Here is a 25,858-nt window from a genome sequence, read left to right as displayed (position 1 = left end):
GAAGAGGTCATGTTGCCTTATGCTGAAGATGAAATGCCCTTTAAACAAGACAATGACCCCAAACACACCAGTAAACGAGCAACAAGATTGACATTATGGAATAGCCAGCCCAATCCACGGACATTAATCCAATACAAAACTCATGGGGTGATCTAAAAAAATGCTGTTTCTGAGGGAAAACCAAGAAATGCAGAAGAATTGTGGAATGTACTAACCAGCATGCACAACATTTGCTGCCTTCCTTCCTTAAATAAGTAATTGACACCTGTTTTTTTCACAGAATGAATGACCTCACTCATTGAACTTCACACTGCTATTATTTGGAACAAGCTATTATTTTAGTACTGCTATTTGGAACAAGCCTCAATTAGTGATATAATTACACAGAATCGGCAGCATGCATGTCATAACTGTTAGGTCTGTTGGTTTTGTATTACTCTACTACACCTACTAGTAAATTATTTGCTATTTAGAAATATAATTCTTACCAAAAACAGTGATTGATCAGGTTAGTGATGTCAGAGTGCTATTATTCTGTAACTGCTGGTAGAAATGCTGTCCTGTATTATAGCGAGTGTGGAAATGGTCAAATCTGCCCATACTACACCCCCCCACATTGCCTTTAGGATGATGGCACACAGCTATTATTATTTTGAACACTTCTATTTGGAACAAGCCTCAATTAATGATTTGATTACACAGAATCAGCAGCACTGTTGGTTTTCTATTACTCTACTACACTTACTAAGTAAATTATTTGCCATGTAGAAATTTTTACCAAAAACAGTGATTGATCAGGTTGCATTGGTGCCAGTGTGAATCTCCAGCATTAAACATTTGAATTATGTAACTGCTTAAAATTGTCTTCTGCATTTTGCTGTAGTTACATTATTTACACTGACACCAAAGAAAAGGTATTTTTGGGAGATCTTTTGCCCATGGGTAGCACAGATTTCCTATCGGTGCCAAATCTCCCAGCTACCATAACCCTTAAAGGAACAGTAACATCAAAAAAAAATGTAAAAAAATTCGTTAGTACACATCAAAAAATAAACACCAACACAAATTATACTTTAAAATCACAAAGCCTTTATTAAGAAATAACTTACAGAAACTGCACTTCCTGTCCTGTACAGAAAAGGCGACCATCGATCCTGCTGAGCTTGATTTCTCCTCCTGGCTACTCATGGATGCGATGCAGTGACTGCCCGGGCCCCCTTCCTCTTCCTATACGATGGATGATGTCGCTGATGAAGAGAAGCGGCAGCCAGCGCAGGGGGGAGAGAAACCCATTCATGAAATTAGCAATGAGCAGCTGTAGGTACAACGGCAGGCTCATCTGACCCCTCCTGAGTGCATATCGAAGGAAACTGTGTGAACTTTACAGCCGGTTTCTAGTGGCAGCGCTGCTCCAAGCGCAACTCCCACAGTCAGGCTCCGTATGGCTCCGGCAATCGTTCTAGTGGGTCAAGGAGGGATCATCTGACCCCTCCTGAGCGCCCCTCTTAAGCGCATATCGAAGGAAACTGTATGAACTTTACAGCCGGTTTCTAGTGGCAGCGCTACTCCAAGCGCAACGCCCACAGTCAGGCTCCGTATGGCTCCGGCGATCGTTCTAGTGGGTCAAGGAGGGATCATCTGACCCCTCCTGAGCACCCCTCCTGAGTGCATATCGAAGGAAACTGTATGAACTTTACAGCCGGTGTCTAGTGACAGCGCTGCTCCAAGCGCAAGTCCCACAGTCAGGCTCCATATGGCTCCGGCGATAGTCCTCGCCGTGACTGAAAACACCTAATTTCATGAATGGGTTTCTCTCCCCCCTGCGCTGGCTGCCGCTTCTCTTCATCAGCGACATCATCCATCGTATAGGAGGAGGAAGGGGGCCCTGGCAGTCACTGCATCACATCCATGAAGTAGCCAGGAGGAGACATCAAGCTCAGCAGGATCGATGGTCGCCTTTTCGCTGTTTCTGTACAGGACAGGAAGTGCAGTTTCTGTAAATTATTTCTTAATAAAGGCTTTGTGATGTTAAAGTATAATTTGTGTTGGTGTTTATTTTTTGATGTGTACTAACGAATTTTTTTACATTTTTTTTTGATGTTACTGGTCCTTTAAAGGAGAACAAAAGCCCCCCCTAAACTGCCTCCCATTGCCCCCTCTCCCCACTGTATATTAGTCAAAAAAACACCCCTCAAAAAAAATCTGACCCTAAACTGCAGAGGAACACATCGGAGCTCCCAAGCACCATGTTCCACTTCTTTGTATTTTTTCGGGGCTCAACACCAATTTGAGCATGCACGGTTGAAGCTGATTCCTGACAAAAAACAAAACTTATGACCCTTCAACTTTATTTTAAATTATTCATTACATTAATAGTTTGAAACATTGTCTATATATTTCAGACTAAAGACATAAGAAATTACAAAAGTGCTTAGAAGAATGCTCTAACAGGGGAATGTAATAAAAGTCGCAAAGAGCAAAACAATTCGCACCAATAAGACTAAAAATCCACATTTCGCAATGTAATATTGTTCCTTAAACTGTTATTGCATTGCGAATTTTAATTGCGCATTGCGAATTTTAATTGCGCACTCATAAAAAGTGCTTGAAGGTGTCATAATCTTTTGGAGCAAACATAACGACTTTTTCAGTAAGAAGTTTTATTACATTGACTGCGCATCGGCGCAAAATATAAAATTCGCAAACGGTCTTTCTCTGTCGGAAGTGGTCGCTAAACAATTTCCGGGCTCGCAAAAGCTATATTAAATTCGCACAAAGCAAAATTTGATCGCGCAAAGGCATAACTTTTCGCATTGCGAATAGTTTTTCCGTTAGCGATTTTTATTACATTCCCCCGTTAGAGTCTAAACAATTTTCCATAAGTTTGTTTTCATGGTTTACTTGTCCTTTAAATAGTCTTATAGCTGGGCTTCTGAGGCATTCTTTTTGGTCCATCACTCCCCACCTACATTTTTGTCCCAGAGTCTCTATACCCACCAGTCTAACGTGATTAGCCATTGCTTGAACTATTGATACTTGCAAACTGATTTTGCCTGACCACTCACCTCTTTGTGCACAGGTAGCAGATGCAAGAGAGGTATTACATTCCTAGCACCTTCCCAACCCAACAACAGTCTTCAGTAAAGTATATACTAATCTTCTTGGGGACCAAATAACATTTTGGGGCTTGGGTTCACTTGCTCCCTATGTAAAATATTTTTTTAAAAATTGTGTTTATATGGGCTTTTAACATTTATAGACAACCTAGTCTAAAAAAAGACAGCATGTAAAAGGAAATATTACTGTATTTTATTCTTACAATATAATACATTATGAAAAATGTCAGACATTGCATGGCAGCTTCACCAATGTGTGGACAAACATTTCTGGGTCAGATCATGTTTTTCATCGCTATGTCCAATGTCAGCCACTTCTGAGGCAAGCAATTCGTTCTTTTGAATAGCACCATAAATCGGTTTTAATTTGCTCCGTGCAGAAACATTGCCCAAAACTTCGTAAAGGTTTCTGGCTGTAAGCCACATACACCAGCAGGAACCTTAAAAAAAAAAAAAACAGTGTTGAACTACAGCACTGAAATGTAAAATCAGGTATGTTAAGAAGCTGCATTACCTTTTCAGGAAAATGTAAAGTCTCAGTTTACATTTGATAGATCATTTCAGTCTTAAAACGATGATAGCACTGCTTGTTTTGAGAGCAAGGAAATTGGAGGAGAAGGAAAAGTCAAATCATTAAAGGAGTTACAGGGATTCCAGCTGCTTCTGAACCTGGGCTCTTTTCTTTGTTTTGCTGTTAGATCTGCCATATTTATCCAGTGTCTTGATCATCCCTTGTGCATGCGCAGTACAGAAATCTATATACAATGTATGTGTTGTGCGTCCACTCACCCAGGATGGCATAAGAGATGCTGCAAAAACAACATGGCCACACAGTGCTGAGAGGAAAGGTACCCTGGGTCAGTGCATGTTTATTAAAGAAGATGAGTATCAGGTCACCAGTGATTTGATCTTTCCTTATCCTTTTGAGTACAACGTGATAAACTCCTGCATGAAAAATGACTTACAGCTGCAAATACAGCCGTGTTCAGAATAATAGCAGTGTGTTTAAAAAAAAAAAAAAAGTGAATTAAGCTGAAAATCCTTATAGCTTTAATTTCCACACACACAAATGCATTGGTAACACTGCACATTCTATTCAAAATCAAAACATGAAAAAAAAATGTATCAAATGTGTGTCCCTGTCTGTGGCCCCTAGACCCAAAAACAACAATCTTGCTTTCATCAGTCCACAAAATGTTGTGCAATTTCTCCTTAGGCCAATCAGTGTGTTCTTTGGCAACTTGTATCCTCTTCAGTATGTCTTTTTGCCAAGCTTCTTGCTGATAGCTTGACTTCACATAGACATCTTTTAATTGCACCAGAACTCCGTTAACTTTAGAACTTTTTTGAATTCCCTGGAGATGATCATTGCTAACAGCCTATCATTTTCTGCACTTCTTTATACGTTTCCCCCTCACCAATCAACTTCTTAATCAAAGTACTCCGTTCTTCTAAACAATGTCCCCATGGAATGACTCATTTTACAATGAATGATCTCACTGCTATTTGTAACAAGCTATTATTTTGAACAAGCCTCAATTGATGATTTAATTACTCATAATCAGCACGCATGAATATAATTATTACTCTACTATACTGACTAGTAAATGAATTAGTAAATGATTGATTGTTCTGGTTAGTGATGTCTGACTGTTATTATTCTGAACACAACTGTATCTTTTCACTATCATACACATTCTTATGTGATCTAGTTTTTGGGTCAGTGGCTTCTGTCAGCTAGTCTGGTCTACCAACACTGTTCCTAATTGTGAAACCAACTAGTTTTTTTGTAAAAGTGCTTGTTGATATCTTTGGCAAAATGTATTTCTCCCATGTCCCTTTTATGCCAATACATCCTATGGGTAGTACTGCTCAGCCAAGGAGGTAGGCCCAGTAATTTGGCAAATACACAGTAGTTATTTCTTTGAATACTGGGCAGTTAGGTAGGTTCTACCATTTTTTTCTTGGTACAAGAAAATAATTTTTTTTTAATTAACACTTTTCACTCTTCACTTTGTGCAGACTCAAAGAAAATTATAGAAGATTAAAAGATTAAATTGCCCAATGTGCAATATTTAAATTAACTGCTTATTGAGAAGAAATGCAGTTGTTGGAATGCCAGTTGTTTTAAGCTTTGTGCTAAGTTAGTCCTCTTGATCACATGCCACTGGAAAACTACAGGTGTCCCCTGCTTACCTATAGAGGACCGATTATATGGGGAAAACAGGAACTGGAGAGCCTTCAATGTAGTTAATATTCTTTATTCAGCACTACATGTTTCGGACAACACGATTATATGGGCTATATTTGGGGGCAATACCAAGCTTGTATCTATAACAAAGCTTCTGACTGGAGTACCATTCTATCTCTGCACAATGACCAATGTTTAGCTGTTGTTTTAGTGAAGACCTTTTGCCTAAGGGCACTGGTGCAACTGCATACAGGTAGCTCATCTTGTGTCTGTCCATATTTTCCCTCTGGTTTTTGTTTTTCCTAAAAATGTGTTTCCATGTGTACTTGCAGATTTATTTTTGCTCCAGCCTTATGTTTTCATCTCTGGTTTTTGCTACATTTTTGTTTTTAAATACATGGCCAGCATTAAAATACATAACTACTATGTGGTACCAATTTTTGTGGCATCCTAGAATAATTGAGGCCTTGGGGGGGGGGGGGCGGAACTGTGAAAGATCATATACTTATTTTGCTTTCTATAAAATCTGTTGTAATGCCAGCTTTTTAGCCATGTTTGAGTCGCTTTAATTTGATTTAATCAGATTATGCTCCCAATATACAGGGAGGGGGGTCATACCCTATAATTTTGATGAGGGGAGGGCGCCCAGTAATTACAATTTGCTTTTTTATTATATTTATATATTCAAGTTCCACTGTAATAAGAATTCAGTAGCTCAGAATTTGTATATTCATATGAAAAGCAGAGGATGTTATTCTTCACATGCACTTAAAAGTCAGGCCACACAGGGCGTTTTGGGGAGATTTGGTCCCCTGGCGACTAATCGCCTCGTTTTTGCGGCAACCAATCTCCCAAACGCCTTTCCTGAATCTGCGCCGGCTAAAATTAAAAAACGCCGGCGCTAATCACATGCGGCGGTTCATTTCCGAAGTCGCCCCGAAGTTGCACTTCATCAGGTAATGTTATTAATATATTTTATACTGCATATTATGCACATAGGTTTGCAAAGTATCTGCTGCCATTTTGCTAACCAGACACCTATTTAACCAGAGACCTATTTAATATAAATGGCACATAATTTTGTGGACAATTATAAGTAATATCTGGTGTTGCTTTTAGATGGTGCTAAAAATTAATATTATCTTTAAAAATAACCCCTTTATTGGAGCTCTTTATAGATGTTCTCTGGTCCCTGTTTCAAATGAGGGGTGGGCGTGTCCAAACTGTCCCTGCTAGAAGCACAGTAGGAGGGGGATAGCCAATCACAGCCCTGCAGTCACACAAGCACAGACAGGCTACAGTTCCCTACAGGTCCTGCTAGCTGCTGATTGGTTCCTGTTCTACAGTGCAGTGAGCTGAGAGCCGCTGGCTCCCCTGCACAGCCTGGGAATTCAGGGAGCAGGTAGGGATTGATTATTAGGATTTTTGCAGAAATATTCAATAAATGAGCCTGAAACACTACTTTTTTAAAGCACACCTGGGCGGTAAATAACTAGCTAGGGTCAGCACTGATATTAAAAATACATTGCCAGTAAAGTTGAAAAGTGAAAAAATTTGAAACAATCCCTCCCTTCTCCGCTGCCGGACAAGCTAAGCAACAAAGAAATATCCAAAGATTGCACTAAGGAGGAAGTGGAATCCCTTTGGGTAGAGATTTAATCTGGGCTAAGGGTTACAGAGGAAATGTAGCAAGAAAGTCACGTGCACACCCAAACCCTTCAATATAGATTTCCACCTGGTGCACAGACCCTAGGAAGATGGCACTTCCACACCTGACGAAGGTGGAACGCCCCTGAAACCTTGTGACACAAATAAACATCGCCTCCAGTGCCGGTACCTATTTTTTTCTTACAAAGGAAATGATCATTGGTGTCAGTGCCGGGCCAGGACAGCCGGGGCGCCTGAGGCTGCCTGGCCTGCGCGCCCCCACCTTTGTGTGGGCACAAACAAGTGTGAGCACACACGCGAACAGGTGCACTGATGAGCACGTGTGTAAACAGGCCACTGCAGAGCTAGTCTTGGCAATGAGGTTACACTTGCCGGACTAGGGGTAGGCAACAGGGAAGGTATGCTCCTGGTGCCCCCCAAACTTTGAGCCCTAGGCACAGTGTCGGACTGGGACGCCAGGGGCCCACCCAAAAACCTTAGACCAGGGGCCCACTCTCAGTACTATTATTCTTCCTCTCTTCACTCAACCTCTTAGTCTCCTAGTCTCTTTTCTTTACATAGATTAAACTATTATTCCATCTATTTATTGTCATAGAAATATGGAATTGACATGAATTAGGCCAAATGTTTAGCAGCATGATGGCCCACTGACATCTGGGTCCACCGGGAGTTTTCCTGGTATCCTGGTGCGCCAGTCAGACACTGCCTAGACATGTGCCTCTTCTGCCTACCTCTAGTTCCGGCATGTATGAATTCCTTCAGCTTTACAAACACTTGTGCTTACATGTCCATGACCTGGGGAGAGTCTAATCACAAAAAAATGAGCTGTGATTGGTAAAATACACAATTAAAGTCCCAAAGGTGAAAACATATATTCTGTCTGAACCTGTAATCCTCTTCATTTAGGGCAAGTTGGCAGTACAATGTGAAAAATATTGGCACAAACCACTACTACGCTGCATCCTATCATTATGGGAAAAATACACCCAGTGTGAGCACTGACAGGCAGTTCCTACTAATGCTCACAGAACACAAGGGGGACCAAGGTAAATTGGAGTTTTCTCATCTTAACTGAAAAAAGCTGCATCACTTTGTTGCAAAGTCAAAAATGTGTATTTATTAGGTCAAAAAGGCAGCATTTGGGGCCTACTCATGACCTTTCTCAAGTTTAAGACATATAATATCGTAAATTAAATTGTAATATTGTTATATATACACAGTATATATATTTAAATTATTTTAAAAAGCAATTTAGGATGCTGCATATGATACATTTTTAAAGGGGACCTGTCTCCTGAATGTATTCCTTCATTCCTTTGGAATACACAATTACAGCACACAGGCAAGTGCTATTTTGTGAACACTGTTATTAAATATTTGTTTAATTCCGATCTCTTATTTATGCGCCAGAATAGGGGACCTGATACCCATGGCCATACCCTGTTTATTCAATTAGACAGTGAGGAGTCAGAAAGGAATTTTTTTGAAGAGGCTTCAAATGGGTTTTTTTTTTTGCCTTCCTCTGGATCAAGTAGCAGTTAGGCAGGTTAAAATAGAGTTAAAAGGTTGAACTTGATGGACGTGTGTCTTTTTTCAACCTAACTTACTATGTTACTATGTATGCTACAAGATGCATCAGTATAAAGCAGCAGCTCAATTCTGAGCTCTGCCAATAAGTCTTGCCATTATAATAATATACAATTAGTATAGATATTTTTATGCATAGTTTATACTTGAGTGTATAGATAGGTTGGTGTGAGCGGGTATATATATATATATATATATATATATATATATATATATATATATATATATATATATATATATATATATATATATATATATGAGCACTGGGGTTCATTTGGAGGGATTTTACTTTATTTTTAAAGTAATTTGTGCTTTTCAAATTAGATCTAGGTTTCACAACATATATACAATTCAGTTGACTGCTGTTTATATCTATGTAAGGTCCTAATTTAGGGAGCATAGGTGTCTATGCTTTTCAACATTCTTTTTTACATTGTTTTCAAAAAAAATGCTGGAAAAAAGGAAACCACATGAAACCACATGAGTTTATTTGTTCAGACTTGCCTTCTGAAATCCTCCTTATGTGAGTTCAGCATAATAATAATAGTATGTATGTAACATGTATATAAGTTTATTTGACAAGTATGATACTGCACTTCTGTTTATTGGTTTTGGATCAGTTCACTAGATGGCAATAGATATTTGTAATATTTATGTTTGCAAGCCTTGCCACAAGATGGAGCTGCTGAACCTTTCAGTTTGGTCAAAGTTAGAGTTTATTTTATATATTTTTTATAGACTGTAACATGTGCCTAATTCATCACTAAAATATTAGTACAATCATTTTTCTTTTAAATGCAACCATCTGCACACTCACACCACTGTAAATTCACTGTAAACCTTTTCCTTTAAAGTTGCACAAAACAAAACATTTTCACAATTTTGTTTATTTACTAAAACAAGAGGTAAATTGCAAAAGTGCAGTTGCCCATGGCAGCCAAATGCTTTTGTTCTGTTACTTGTGCTATACTACTGAAATCTAAGTGCTAATTGTTTGGTGTGGGCAAAAGCACTGATGCAATTTAGCAACTATAAGGCTCAATTATTTATGCAAAGACACCCTTTAGTGCTCATTTACACAACACTTATTTGTGGGGTACAGCTGCACTCTGCTGTGGGTTGGCAAGTAAACTCTCTACTGCGATTTAAAGCGTCAGAACACTTAAAAGTTAAAAAGGATGCTGTTTTTTAAGTGTTTTTTTTTTTAAATTTGTGTACTAAAGCTAAAGTCAAACTTGGCATTTTGATCACAACTACCAGCAGGTTGGAAAATGGCAATTAAAACAACCCCGTGAGCCTGTCATTTAATTCCTGAACCAGCAAGTTAGTTGTAATATTGGTGTGTAGGCAGCCATCTCAGGTCATTTTGCCTGGTCGTGTGCTTTCAGAAATAGCGAGCACTTTAGGATGGAACTGCTTTCTGGCAGGCTGTTGTTTCCCCTACTCATTGTAACTGAATGTGTCGCAGTGGGACCTGGATTTTACTATTGAGTGCTGTTCTTAGATCTACGAGGGAGCTGTTATCTTGTGTTAGGGAGCTGCTATCTGGTTACCTTCCCATTGTTTTGTTGTTAGGCTGCTGGGGGGAGGGAGGGGGGTGATGTCACTCCAACTTGCAGTACAGCAGTATTTAGGGACTGAAGTTTATCAGAGCACAAGTCACATGACTTTGGGCAGCTAGGAAACTGGCAATATCTCTAGCCCCATGTAGGGTTGCCACCTGGCCCGTATTCTACTGTCCTGGCCAGTAAAAATGATGGTTGATCCCAATGTTATTAATAGGGAAAAAGATAAATATATAGGAAGGCCGGTATTTTTTTCCAGAAAACGTGGCAACCCTAGCCCTATGTCAGATTTCAAAATTAAATATAAAAAACTTGTTTTCAGTGCAGAATTCTGCTGGATCAGCACTATTAACTGATGCATTTTGAAAAAACTGTTTTCTCATGACAGTATCCCTTTAACAAATTTAATGGGGTTATTTAAAAAAAAAAAAAAAAGACTTAGGTATAAAAGCTCTCCGTATTTTATTTGCATGAAAAGATTTCTGAATATACCTTTGCTGTTCATTTCTATTTGTAAAAAATAAATAAATAAAAAGTAAATTGCCTTCATGGAATTTAATTGCTTCCATGACTACGGTTAAGCACTAGCAGGCTCAAACAAATGGTATTGTGTCCATGGTATATTGCACATTTTAGGTTAATATCTTGAAGATCTCAAGGTCAGTGGAAAAGCAGAACCTAGATATGGTTGTTAGTCTATTCTTTTCTATTAGGGTTGGGTAACGTGCTCCTTCTCATGTTCACGAACGAAAAATGCAGTGATTATCAAACATAATCGCTAAATCCTACTTGCATATTCCCGTCCTGTTGTTATGTTTGCTAAGCTGTAGCGGAACAAAGTCAACAGAAAAGGTGAGATTAATAGCACAGCTTTGGAAACCTGAGAGTAAACATCACTGAGAGTATCGACTGGGACACTCAACTGGAAGGGTTCTGTCTGCCCAGGCTGGATAGAGCAAGGAATCTGGGGAGAGAAAAGCTTCCACTGCTGAGATTCATAGCTGTAAGTGATACCTCAAATTAAGCAACTTCTTTTCACCAAATGGGGCTTACTGGGCTAAAGCAAACTATGGACATTAATTTCAGGCGTTGAAAAAAACCCAAAAAACAACACAGTGACCTCTGGTGCACAATAAGGGACTGTCCCTGGCAGTTAAGAATGTTTGACTCATTAAATTTGACAATTCAATTATTCGAAGCATGTATTTACACTAGGGTTTTTATCATCCTCATTTGTATAAAGGTTTGGGTAGCTATAGCATGTTGCTGTTGGATGCAGTTTTCTTGTATGCTTTTTAAGATGACAGTTCTAACCAGCAAAACAGTATGTGAATCTAATCAAATACATAAAAATAAAATTTAATGGAATCACTGCCAACCTGTAAGCAGGTTTTAATGGTAAACAAACGAAAAACAGACCAAGGAAGACACTAATATAAACTGGACTTAATTCTTGGCTTTGCCTAGAACACTGTATATGTATAGGAGACTGGGGCTTATTTAACAACACTGGGCAATTTTGCCTATGGCAACCAATCACATTTTTGCTTATTGCATTGTTTCTACCTGGCTGGAGAAAAAGATAACTGGTATTTAGTTGTAATGGATTACTGTCCATGTGCAAATTTTCCCAGTGTTGATAAATGAGCTCCACAGTGTATTAACCAGAATATAGAAGTAGATATAAATATTTTTATAATAAATCACAAATGTAATTCTCTGTTTGAGGACCTTCCCACCCAGAAAGATAGACTATGAGTGTGCAAAAGAAGCCGGGGGAAATCAAGCTCTCCCGAGTCACTTTCCGTACATCTTCCAGACAACAACAGGAAAATGCTATGCAGAAAGAAGTAAGCACCATCCCTAAAATCAGATTGTGAGTCTTGTGCCTTACAGGGTTTCACATAGTTTTTTTTATTTAACTTCTCTGTTTTTGTATTTGACATAAACGTTCCATATTATAACAAAACAGCAAAGTTATGATGTCTTCCACCTTCCAAGGTCTTGAGTTTAAATATAGGAAAGAGTAACGTATGCACAGCTACTTGAAACCATTTGAATCTGCTTAGAGATGATGCACAACACAATGAAGTATGTATTGGTACCGTATGTATTATTATGCTGTGTTACTATACAGTATATATTAATATATATATATATATATATATATATATATATATATATATATATATATATATATATATATATATATATATATATAATCCCACAAAAGCGGTGCACTCCAGTAAATAATTAGTTCATGCCAGGGTGCTGCCCTATGTAATGTAGATAGGAATCCCAGTAACAGACGCACTCCCGGACTTCATAATATGGTGAAAAAAGGTGAAATGTATTGTCAATATTTTTGTAGTGTGTCTGTTACTGGGATTCTTATATATACTGTATATATAAATATATATTATATATACTATATAAAAGACAAAGGAGAGCACACCTATAGAAATCAAATGCCTGGGTGCTGGATAAAATTGTAAACAAATTAACAAAACTATATTCCACTCACATGTCTTAGCAACAAAACAAAGGTGTTTCTATTGAGATTTCAAGTGATGGACTGGAAACGCACTCACAGGTTTTATCAAAAATAAAATGTTTACAGTGTTACAGGAAAGTATAAATTCTATGGTGTGCGAGAGGCCAGACAGAACAAAGTTCAAACTGAGCATCGCTGGTATGCATTCCCAGTAGTGATGTGCAGGTCGGGCTTTTCCCGACCCGCACCTGCCTGCAACCCAACCTCCCACCACCCGCGCCTGCCTTCCAGGTCTCTTTTATAGACCCGCGCCGACCCACCCTGTCGATGACGTCACAAAAGGGGCGGGATGAGAGGCGCGTGTCTATAAAAACTGAACTCGGAAGCCGGCAGCCGGCATTTGGAAGGTCGAGGGCGGGGAGAGCATCAAAAAGAGCTCAACCCTCCCGCGACCCGGTAAAAGAGCGTGCGAGGTCGGTCCAAACCCGCAGGTATCCGGTCGGCCCACACATCACTAATTCCCAGATAGTAGATCTTAAATCATACTGACAGGGTGTGCGCTAATAGAGGTTTTTTTCAGTGAGAGCTGTGAAGATGTGGAATTCTCTCCCTGAATCAGTCGTACAGGCTGATCCATTAGATTTAAGGAAGGGTTGGATGGCTTTTTAGCAAGTGAGGGAATACAGGGTTATGGGAAATAGCTGATAGTACAAGTTGATCCAGAGACTAGTCCGATTGCCATTTTGGAGTCAGGAAGGAATTTTTTTCCCCCTCTAAGGCAAATTGGAGAGGCTTTTAAAGGGTTTTTTTTGCCTTCCTCTGGACCAACTAGCAGTTAGGCAGGTTAAAATAGGGTTAAAAGGTTGAACTTGATGGACGTTTGTCTTTTTTCAACCTAACTTACTATGTTATGTTAGAATGGTCTTAAATTGTACTGACTATGCTCTGCTAGAAAGAAGGGTATACTGGTCATAGTTGTTAGAGCGACTACGTAACGATAGGGGGATATATATATATATATATATATATATATATATATATATATATATATATACTGTAGATAGATATTCTTTAGTAAAGGCACAAAAAAACTAACGTTTCAGCTTGAACACCAGCTGGTGTTCCAGCCAAAAAGTTAGTTTTTTTGTGCCTTCATTAAAGACTTCATATTTTTGCCATAAGACCTGTGAGTGCTTCTTCTATGTACTATGTAGATACTGATATTTGAGGTTTGCACCCAGGCATACATTTTTTGCCGGAATTCACCAAAAAGTTATATATATATATATATATATAGCAATAACTCAGCACTCACAGAACTTGCCAACCCTATGGTGGAGTATAAAGTGGGACACAGTTCTTTTGATGGGGATGCAGTTCTCCCAATACTCTACTGTATACTTGCCGACCATGTTGGCGGGTGAGGACCCATAATTTTTTGCCATTCTCTGTTGAGGACCAATTTCTCCTAAGTGCACACACCATGGGCCTTTCTGCGGGTGACATGCAGATGGCATTGCTCTGGTATATATAGCAGTGCGTTGCTGCGGCAACCTGGCTACATTCACAGTCTTTCATCAGTCATCCACTCACCTTTAGTTGCGCACATTTTCTTTGGCTGTCACTGATGATGGTAAGGTCTTATTTTATTCAGTGGTTTCCACCTCCACGTCATTCAGATCATGTCTTTTATGACTACATGTAGTTTGTTCTTTCTAAGGGGCAAATTTACTAAAAGGCGAAGTGACTAACGCTGGCGAAAATTTGCCAGCATGACGTCATTTCTGTACTTCGCCGATTTACTAATGGGCGTAGGCATAACTTCGCTAGCGAAAGAGACTGAAACTGGCACTCATTCGCACTCAATCACCAGGCGAAGTTGCGCTCTGGCGAAGGGATGTAAAGGTGCAAATTCACTAAGATGTGGATTTTACTGAATGTTACCTCTTGCGCCAGACTTGCCTTCACCACCTCAGACCAGGCGAAGTGCAATAGAATAGATAGGACTTCCTCAACTTTAGTTGAAAATTTTTATAAGTCCCAAAAAACGCTGGCATCTTTTCCTTTTTTTTAGGGTGATAGGCTGCAAAAGAGCGTACACATTTTTTGGGGTAACCGGCTTCCCCCCTACATTTCCTAACATATGACACATAAACTATACAGTGGGCTCATGTGTAGGGCAATATAACAACTCTATTTTATTTTATTACGTTTCCCTGGGCTTGTGTAGTGTAATATATTTGCTGCAACATATACATCCATTCAACTTTAGCTTCCCACAGTATGCAAATTAGCCAGCGCTAGCAGAACTTCGTTCTGCTTGCCGAATTAATGTTAGTGCAACTTTGCCAGCATTCGGCGCCCTGAACGCAACTTCGCATGTTAGTGAATTAGCGTTGTCTGAGTAAATTTTCGCTGCCTGCGAAGCCGGCGCTGGTGAATTTTCGCCGCTTAGTAAATTTGCCCCTAAATGTTTCAATTGTTTCTTTTGTTACTTGTGTCTTTTCACTTGTTTCATTGTTTAACCTGATTGGATCACTTCACTGCAGTCTTGTCTATACACTGCATTGTTAGGTTCACACGTTGACGTTGGGCTCATTATTATGCATGTGTAGGGGGTGGTGCCATCATGCTGATGTAATTGGTGCCAAAATTTGCACTAGGAATTTAGATGGTTTTTGTACACTATGAGGCATCTGATAAAGGTTTGGATATGTGATCGAAATGTTGATTTTGCACAATAAAAAGGATTTTTTCAAGTTAAAAAAAATCAAGTCCTGAGATATTGCTGTGGGTGTGCTTGCTGAACTACCATTTCTCGCCCAGGCAGTTGGTGAATTTATTTGTGTGTGCCCTTCTTTACTATGGTATATATATATATATATATATATATATATATATATATATATATATATATATATTCCCACTGGTGTCTAATAAAAGGGCAGCCAAGTATGGAGGTTTACTTTGAAAGCAGCAAGTTAAGTTGCAGGTAATACCTAGTCCCTTTGTAAAATGTATAATGAAGCAATAGAATTCTTAATGAATCAGATAAAATTGAGCATAGGACTGGCCAGATATGGGATGACTTTGACGTAGTTGGCCAGCTTAAATATATTGCAATATATGGACAGGCAATCCCTGTTTTGTTTAAAGGGTAAGGCATTTTTTAGTAGCAGTATGCACAAAATGTCGCTGTCTTAAATATATTGATAATGGGTTGAGTGCAGAGGAATCTTGTATTTGACTATATATATATATATATATATATACCATATTTACAAATACATCACCTTATGAATGAGCTGTGTTTACTAGTGATGTATCAAATACACTTTTCTTGAGATTTGGCCAACACCCAAATCTGTAACAAAGGAATTGGCTGAATCCTGAACCAAACCCCACCTATAATTTACATATATTTACAAATGCAAATTAAGGAAAGGAAGCATGGAGGATTTAGCATTTTCCTCAATCGTGTCACTTCAAGTCACATGATTTTAAGGATTCAAATTCGGTTTAGCCAGGCATTTGGATTCTCCCTAATCAAAATCCTGCCAAAAATTACTAGGATTTGGCCAAATGATAAAATTGGATTCAGTGCATCCATAGTGTTTGCTTCAGGTGAAAAAAACCTTGTTGGTGTCAGCTAGGGATGCACCGAATTCATTTTTTCTGGATTCAGTCGAACCCCCTGAATCCCTTGCGAAAGGTTTGACCGAATCTGAACCCTAATTTGCATATGCAAATTAGGGGTGGGAAGGGGAAACCAATTTTTACTTTTTTTTACTGTTTTGTGACAAAAAGTCACGTGATTCCCCTCCCCGCCCCTAATTTACATATGCAAATTAGGATTCGGTTCGGCCAGGCAGAAGGATTCTGCCGAATGTGAATCCTGCTTAAAAATACCGAATCCCGGCCAAATCCCGAACCGAATCCTGGATTCGGTGCATCCCTAGTGTCAGCTAGTGTTAAATTCATGTTTTGTGCCTCCATAAAATGCTTCATGAGAATACAATATAACAATTCCATACCTGGCCTATTTAGCAGTTGCATATCTAGAAAACCCACATCAGGGTCATTTACAACATGGAAGGCAGGGTGCAAAGTGCAAAACCATATTTTTGCACATTTTCACAGGTCTCTGTTGTGCCATAATTAGGTGAAAATAGTTCTCAGATTTACTAATGAAACAAAGATTAGAATAGTTTTTGGTGTGCATGTCTCAAGGGAAACTGTATTGCAATCAGACCTCTCTTTAAGTCAACAGGTCCTTTAGCCTCAAGAGCAATTCCAAGTCTGAAATCTCAGCATGGTGAAGGAGCCAAAAATGTAGCAGATATCAGACAATCTGGATCACCCATCAGCCTGAAAGGCCTACTGGCTGCACAGCGGCTTACACGGGAGCTGAAGGTACAAAACATGTTGCAGGAACCTTTTATAACTGCCATTGCTACAACTCACAGCTGCAATTTCCATCACTGAATTGGGTCACAGTAGCATCTTTAGGGCATATTTAGCAATGAGAGAAAGGCTGTTATCCTTTACCACATTCCCTATAAAAACTCCAGTCTCATATAGAGATAGTAAGCTTCCATTTATGTTTAACCTTTGTGCACAGCAGTTGTTGGCAAACATGACCCTCTTTTAAATGTCTACCACCCCTTGGGCTTTCGGGATATAGGATTCAGTAATTATATCGCCATACCTAAAGTCTATCGATAAAACATTTAAATATTAAATAAGCCAAAAGGCATTTTGCCACCAATATGGATTCCTGCAGCTTAATTGGCATCAAGTACAAGGTACTGTTTTATTAGTACTGAGTAAAAGGAAATAATTCTTTAGAAAATGTTTTATTTACCAATGTATACACTGAAAACTGTAAATATATAGCCCAAACCCATGGATCTGTAAAGGCTTAATAAGAGGGCACAGCCAGTATCCTTCCAATAAGGTGCATTTGAACTAGTACATTGTAGCATCAGCATGACAATTGAGTTGTCATGTAATTGTGCTTTGATGATGAAGGCATCTTCATTCTTGTTTGCTTGTTTGGGGGTTACATTTTCCTGTTGTCGTGTACCCCTTTACCAGCTCTAGATTTACTAGTAGATCACTGTCCCATCACTGAGGGGTTATTTATTAAAGTTAGATTTTTCTGGTCAGACTTTTAAAGGGGGAAAAAACACAATTTTTTTATAGGAAACAAAACTAAATGTCTGAATAAAAAAGTACTCCAACTCAGACCTGACGAGTTCATACAGAAGTCAATGGCAAATGTCTCTTTGATATCCTGATCAAATCCAAAAAAAATCGGATGTTTCGGGTGACAAATCCGAGTTTTTTTTACTGCACAAGAAATTTTCAGAAAAAATGTATTGATAAATAGGGGAGCAAAACAGTTTGTGCAGATTTGGTCGCAGTCGTTTTCAGAAAGTAGTGAGAACTTTTCAGATTTTTAAAATAAATCACCCCCTGAGTGTTCATTAGTCGTCAGCCACACTGCTGGATTTATACTAGGTTAACAAAGGGAATCATCTAGTGGGATGTATGGCACTGTGCAGTCATTACAGTGCACATAGACCAGTCAGATTCTTACAGAAAACATTTTTTTTTCTTCCTGAATACACGGATTCAACCTCAGTTTATAAGTCAGTGAATAATGTCAAAACAATGGCTTTCCCCAGATGATGGCTTATTCAGATACCATTGAAAATGGCTGGAAGGGGTGCAGGCCCATGGATAGCTCAGAGGATAAACAATCCCTTCAGTACTCAAGGGAATATACAGGGCCAAAGTGAAAGCAAAAACAGTATTTATTTGTTAAAGTTAAAATTACACATCTCTGTAGGCCCTATGCATTTTGTGCCAGACAGGCATTTAGTCATGGGCTAGTTATTGCAGCTGGAGTGACTGAGTGTCAGATAGCCCTATTTGTTCTATTTGCTTTATATCAGTTTGCATCCCACTGAAGCTGAGGGTCTGGTGCACCTGGACCACTGGTTCCACTTGGTGAGTTATCTACATTGACATTCTGTAGCATCTCTCCCTATTTCTTGTCTAAACAATCCCTTCACCATGACTAGGCCCACCATTTGGTTAATCAAATTAACCTTGCTAAATAAACATATTTGTTCATTTATGATCAGTCAGCTTTAGAAAGAATATTTGTTTCATAAGATCATAAGTAGCCACCATAGTGTATAATTTTGCCTGCAATAATGTTGTTAATGAAAATCAGCAAATTTTAACTTTCAGAACCGAGCAGCATTAAGGAGAAAAACTAGAGTCCGGACACAGAATTGCACTCCAATAGCTATTATAAATGAGCAGGTAAGACTTTGCAGTGCTTATGCCTATTCATGCTTGTACATTAAAGGAGATACATTCAAGTAGAATTATTATTATTATTATGTTAAACTGGGGATGTATTGATCATCATGTACATCTCTCCCAAACTGAAGTATATAAGTGTGCCTGGTTGCTACGATTACTGACAGAAAGTAGATTGTAAGACTAAATTTGGAATGTCAATATTTTTTACTCTTACTTGTTCCCATACCTTTTTATGCATATCTGTACATTTGTACAGGAACTTAATTATGGCAATAAAAATCCCTCCCTTCCCAAATAACAGAGGGGGGTTTTCCACTGAATGAAATTAAGAACATTGAATTTCCCTCCAATGTGTAGACTGATGGGAGACATATATATGGATGCATAATGCTTTGATTCTGTTATTGAACTTTTAAAAGGAACTAAAAACAAGTATGCTACAAAAGTTTCTCCTCTTAAAAAAGATTTGCCCTGTATCAGAGGAATGAGAACCATTACTTCTTCCATAGCACTGCTTTAAAATGAGTATTTGTCATATAGGTAGATATTATTAAGTGCTGTGGTTGCTTCGTATCCCTGCCTGAATTCCTAAAATATAAAGTCTTTGAATTCAGATGTTGATCTCTGTCTCTTCTACACAGACTCCTGTGAATTCTGCAAATCCTGCACGTAGGTTTCCAAATACTCATGTGAAGGAACTAATCGAGGAGTTCCTTGCTACCAAGCTGAAGAATGAGCCCTATGATGCCTGTACTTGTGCCAGTCTCACTAAAGACTTGTGTGAAGACATTAAAAAGTTAGTTAGAAGAGTGACTCCTCCCCGATACAAGCTTATCTGCAGCATGGCTATTGGGAGCAAGCATCAGGAGGACATTATGGTGACCAGTCAATGTCTGTGGGACTCGTACTCAGACAATGTCACTTCCTGCAGCTTCCAGAACCGCACTCTGTTCTGTGTAGTTTTGGTGTATGCTGTTTATTTTGAATAGGAAGCAGCTTTTTTGTTCCTCAGTTTATATAGATGTAACATAACAGATTAGGGTAGAAAATTCTGTCCAACTCAACATAAATTGTTTTACTTATTATCACTAACGCACGTAGAAGTAGATTTATAGGACTCTATAATAATCCTGATTTCATTTCACATAAAAATGGTTAATAAACTTGGATGGTAAATTCAGACACTGTTAATTTAAAAGGAAACTTTGCAGACATTTAGGGAGTTATTTATTAAAATTTGAATCTTAAAAAATTCAAGTTTTTTTCACTAGAGGGAAAAAAATAAATTTTTTCAAGATTTATTATACCCTGATGCTGCAAAAAGCCAGAATCCGAAAAATCCATCTAGACCTATTGAGGTCCTGCATAAGTCAAAGGGAGCACCTATCTCAAATTGACATTTAGGGAGTTACATATTAAAGTTAGAATGTTAAAAAATTCAAGAAGGAAAAAAACTAGAATCCGCCATCTAAGACCTATTGAGGTCCTGCATAAGTCAGTGGGAGAGGCACCTATCTCAAATTGACATAATCAAAGTCTTCGGGGTTTTCGCCAGAAAGTCCGTCTTTTTTGGAGTTTTTCAGGTCAAATTCGGGTTTTCGCTTATTGAGTTTTTCCGCGATCCAATTAAATTGAGTCTTTTTCATAAATAAATAAGCTAAAATTAAGCATGGGAGTTTGGTCTTGGTTTTATTTTAACAAAATATGAGATAAATTCCGATTTTAGTAAATAAACCCCCTGAGTTTTGCAAAGAGAGAGAGGCTTTCGGGCTGAGTTACTAAGGTGCTAAATTGCTCTAGTGCATTTTCCCATAGCAAACAATAAGATGTTCGCTTTAATTTTCTGACTGATTCACACTAAACTGCTGATTAAGTGCTAAAGTTTGCTATGTACCTGTGGGTAACACAATGCCGTTTTATAACATTTTATAGTAGTCATCTATGTTGTTGATTGTTCACTGTAAGGAGTATAACTCTGACCTTTGCAGATCTGGTGCAGAAGCATTAGCTACATGAATAATCTGAAAAATAATGTTGTATAACCTTTAGAGATGCACAGGATCCACTGGTGTAACTTCCGGAGGTGCACCCAGGCCCATTGGAGCCATAATAAGTTATAGTGCAGGTGTCATGCCAAGTTACACCACTGACAGAACCCAGCATTTGGTTTGGTCAATTCCCAACACTTTTTGTGGGAATCAGATTTAACTGACTCCTAAGTTTTCAGCTGAAAGTCATGTGACTCTAAAGCTCAAGACGACAATTTTTTGTTCACAATTTTTGCAGGTTTCTCAAATTAAAATGCTTCTTTCCTGGAGGATTTGGTATTTGGACAAATCCAGTCCAAGGGGTAGATTCACTAACGGGCGAATTTTCGCAGGCTTCAGCTTCACACAGCTCGCACCAGTTCACCAGCCATAAATGCGATACGACTATGCCAATTCACTAATATGCAGTGTTTCGTCCTGGGCGCCGAACGCTGGCGACTTTTCGCTAGAGTTACTTTGGCACTGCAAGCATTTCATAGCGAAGATGTGCTAGCGTTCGTTTGTGCCTAGTGAAAATTCGCTAGCGATCTTGTGCTTAGGTCAATTTGCATATGGCAAGTAGTTTAAAGTTGTATGTCTTTATTATAAATGTTGGTGCAAATGCTTGAAGTTACCACTTTTTATTACAAATGTCCAGGGAACCTTAATAAAGACAAGAGAGTTAATATAATGCCCTACACATGAGCCCACTGTAAAATGAATGTTCCATATGTTATGAAATGTCTGGAGAAACCGGTTATCCAACAAAAGTTTGTTAAGACTTACAGGCAATTGCGCTTCAAAAAAGGAAAATCGCCTGTCTTTTTGGAACACACAGGATATGATGTAAGTGACAGAAGATTGAGGAAGGTGTAGCTTCTTTTTAGCACTTCGTCTGGCCTGACATGGCGAAGTCAGTCTGGCGGTAGAGTGTGAACGAACGATAGCGACAGTCTCTTTCGCTAGCGAATTGGTGCCTGCACCTGTTAGTGAATTGGCGACGTCCCTGCGGGTGGCAACATTGGCGAATTGTCTCTAGCATTAGCCACTTTGTCCTTTAGTGAATCTACCCCTAAGTATTACTTTGGTATATCCCTGGTAGCCTTAGTGCACTAGTGCTGTATATGTTTTAAGCTCCCTGAAAATACAGTGCTCTCTTAGTTAATGCCATCACCATAAATTGTCACATCAGAATAAGGGCTGTCTGACCAGTTCTTAATTTATTACTGTTTCATTCTTGACCTTGCTATGAGGATGACAATAACTGTCCATGGCAACTACTTATGTTGCTTTCCTTTTGGCTGGGCCAGAATTATGAATACTTGTGAGGACTAAATGTATGCAGGACTTGGAGTATTTAACCTTCTGTTTGTGGTAGTTTCACCTTTTATAAATTGTTGTTAATTATTTAATCCCTGCCATTATTCCTATAGAAGAATTTTATTTGTCACTCCCTGACTTGCACACACTTCTGAAGCAGGGGATGAGAACACCTAGAAATGATACACAACTCGTTTGCTGAAAGAGCCCTATAGATTTTATACAGCTCCTTTTAGGATATATGTAATAAAGCCCAAAGCAAGCCATGGATGGACTGGACATTATTTTGTTAATTGCTTGAGCTTTGAGTGGGAATTAACCTGTCCTGTGACTGAAGTCTCCAGGGGGTGAATGAAAAAAATCCGTTGGACCTGTTCCCAAGCTTTCACTGTAAATACACTACATGTGCCAACTGCAGGCATTGGGGATAGATTTTGTTTTGGCTGTGTATGTGTTTGATTGTCATAACACACAAAGTACATTGACTGCATTCAGCACACAATAGTCACTGTACATTATTTCTGCATAGATGCCTTTTGGTAACAATTGTAACCTACCTACAATAAAAGTTCTCTTGAAGTAATTGTACCTGAAAATCAGCATTTTACAGATAGCTGCATGTACATTGCCAAATAAAAATAGAGATGTACCTGTTACCACAGCAAGTAAAGAGGTTCATGTGTAAATACTACATTCTTTTTTAGTGCAATCATTTTTACAGCTTTTGATAGATAGGCTATTCCTTTTTCTTTTTTGCTTCTTTACTTTCTTTTTTCTAAATGTAGCTTTTTATATTCTTCTTCAAAGCATTTGATATTGTCATTTCTCTTTCTTCCTGTCCCTTATACCAACATTTGCAAGGCTGACTCTGTGGTACCAAAAACACCCTTTGAATTTCGAATTAAAGGCATTATGCCTCTGTTTGGAAATTCTATGGGGCAGATTCACTAAGCGACAAATTTGCGCTAGCGTCTGCTTCACTCACATCGCAACACTTCGCCAGGCGCAGATTCGCCAGGACAATGCAACTAAAATCCGAAGTTGCGTCCAGGGCCGCCGAACGCCGGCGAAGTTGTGCAAGCGTTACTGAGGCAAGCGAAGTTGCGCTAGCGTTGGCTAATTTGCATACGGCAGGAAGGTAAAGTTGAATGGGCGTATATGTTGCAGCCAATACATTATACTACACAAGCCCAGGAAACCTTCATAAAAGAAAATAGATTGTTATATTGCCCTACACATGAGCCCAGTGTATAGTTTATGTTAGTAAATGTAGGGGGGAAGCCGGGTACCCCAGAAAAAAATGACTATCTTTTTGGGACTTAGAAAAATCTTCAACTAATTTTTGAGGAAGTCCTATCTACTCTATTGCACTTCGCCTGGTCTGAGGTGGCGAAGGCAAGTCTGGCGCAAGAGGTAACGTTCAGTAAAATCCACATCTTAGTGAATTTGCGTAGTTACATCTATTCTCCAGAGCGCAACTGCAACAGGTGTAAGGGAGCGAATTACCGATAGAGTCCATCTCCTTCGCTAGCAAAGTTACGCCTGCGCCCGTTAGTAAATCGTGAAGTAGCGAATTTCGCTAACGTTAGTCACTTTGCCCTTTAGTAAATCTGCCCCTATGTTGTTATCTTATGTAGGTTATAGTAGTCAAGGTAGCTAGCAGGCTGCCATACAAATACAATATTTTATTGTTTATATCATTTATATATATTTGTATATATATGGACATCTTAATTTAGCCAGCTGTTTTTGTTATACTGGTTTATTGTTATTATCAAAGGGAATCATCTATTACATTCCTTCCTGAACCCTGTAAATGTCTCAGAGCTACCTAGGGTTGCCATCTTTTCTGGAAAAAAATACCGGCCTTCCTATATTCCTGCTGTTTATTTGCTATTAATAACATTGGCATTAAGCATCATTTTTACCGGCCAGGCCAGTAAAATCCCGGCCAGGTGGCAACCCTAGAGCTACCAGACAACCTATGGCAACACTATAAATGAACCATGAAAGCTAAATGATCATGAAACCCCATAAAATGATAAATTGTAGAGACTTATCAGCCAAGGAAGTAGGGTTTTTCATTGGAATTTGATATAAGGCATTCACATCACATGCTATTTACTAATATATGTATACTGTATATTGTAAGAAATGCCAAGTGACTACTGAGGAAGTAGAGTTACACAATTATCTTCTGTATTGTATTGTTCTGCAACAACTATCTTGGGACAGGCTGCACTAAGGCTTTCCACTAGGAAGACACAAACCCCATGGATGACAGACAGGTCGCTGAACCACTCATATGGGGCTATAGTAGGCTAACTAAACTGGATGGCCCATAAGCCAGTCTTGTTTGCTAACCAGAGTCTAACCACACAGTCCCTAGTAGTGATGTGTGGGTCAGTCTCCATAAGCTCTGTGGGTTTGGGACAAACAATTTCCCTCAGTCTAGGATGTCAAAAATACCTTATACTTGATATAACTAAGCAAATATTCATGTTGGTGGCAAAACAATCCTATTTGATTTATTCAATGTTTAAATGATTTTTTTTTTTTTTTTTTTTTTTTTAAGTTTTATTGGGTTTTACAAAAACAAGCAAGATATAACATTTGTCCATTGAAGGACTATAACACAAACTTATACAGCTTAGAGAGTTAGGTGTCCTAGAAGAATTTGATGATGGAGAATACACCTAAGCTGTTATTAGAACTAAGTAAGAAAACAAAAGTAAAACAAAACATATTAAGCTAATAATGCTCAGCTAATCTTGAAAGTTGAACAAGAAAGATAAAATTAAGGATATGCTGGAACATATAAGTGACTACAAACACATCACAAATGTAAATAAACATTTTAAAATGATTTACAATCTACAATTATAAATGTAGCAGCCCAAGTGAACGGAGTTTGTTAGTAGAGTCAAAAAAGTCCCAATATAACGACCAATTATTAATGAAATCTTGTTTAAGGTGAGGGTCAGCAGTCTTAATCCTTATCGCTTCTTGCCAGCATAAGTGATTTAAGAGGGACAAGATATCCTTTATCGTTGGTGTAGATACAGATAACCAGTTTAAGAATAACAAATTAAATGATTTTTAGTAGACTTAAGGTATTGAAATCTAACAGGAAAAAAACCTCTAGGTCCCAATCATTCCAGATAATAGATCCAAAGTCTGTATGTAAAGACCATTGTCTTTATTCACCTGCCCACCAAAACGAAAACAAAGATGGGTTTGCAGCCATGCTGTGGCACTTCATACTGACTCCACACTGACAAAAGAGCCATACAGCTAAAATTTTCAATGACCAATTGAAAATGACATAATGACAAAGGATTCTGTCACAGGAAAACGCTTTATTTTTCAAAATGCATCCGTTAATAGCATTACTCTAGCAATATCAAAGTTCTGCACTGAAATGTGTTTTTCAAAAGAGCAAACAGATTTTTTTTATATTAAACATTACAATCTGTAATGGACTAAACATGTTGTCAGTTTCCCTGGTGTCCACAGTCATGTGACTTATACTCTGATACACTTCAATCACT

At 38.6% G+C, this 25,858-nt stretch overlaps 1 protein-coding gene across 1 annotated transcript; it reads left to right on the top strand.

The window, feature by feature from the left end:
* The first annotated feature begins 10,519 nt into the window (after positions 1-10,519).
* Positions 10,520-21,450, top strand: LOC108715609 (dynein light chain Tctex-type 5-A-like). The gene is made up of 5 exons (XM_041561490.1): positions 10,520-11,130; positions 11,856-11,977; positions 16,885-17,034; positions 18,883-18,957; positions 19,602-21,450. The coding sequence occupies exons 2-5, from the start codon at positions 11,882-11,884 to the stop codon at positions 19,947-19,949; spliced, it is 669 nt and encodes a 222-aa protein (XP_041417424.1). The 5' UTR covers positions 10,520-11,130; positions 11,856-11,881; the 3' UTR covers positions 19,950-21,450.
* The last annotated feature ends 4,408 nt before the right edge of the window (positions 21,451-25,858 follow it).

The sequence above is a fragment of the Xenopus laevis genome, chromosome 4S (assembly GCF_017654675.1).
Source record: "Xenopus laevis strain J_2021 chromosome 4S, Xenopus_laevis_v10.1, whole genome shotgun sequence".
In the NCBI taxonomy this organism is placed as follows: domain Eukaryota; kingdom Metazoa; phylum Chordata; class Amphibia; order Anura; family Pipidae; genus Xenopus; species Xenopus laevis.
The sequence above is the reverse complement of the archived record's forward strand: the minus strand, read 5'-3'. Positions and strand labels throughout refer to the sequence as shown.

Coding starts and splice junctions, on each gene's coding strand:
- LOC108715609 (XM_041561490.1), top strand. CDS start 11,882: ATGAGTGTGCAAAAGAAGCCGGGGGAAATCAAGCTCTCCCGAGTCACT. Junction 11,978..16,884: donor AAAATGCTATGCAGAAAGAA/GTAAGCACCATC, acceptor CCTCTCTTTAAG/TCAACAGGTCCTTTAGCCTC. Junction 18,958..19,601: donor TAGCTATTATAAATGAGCAG/GTAAGACTTTGC, acceptor TCTTCTACACAG/ACTCCTGTGAATTCTGCAAA.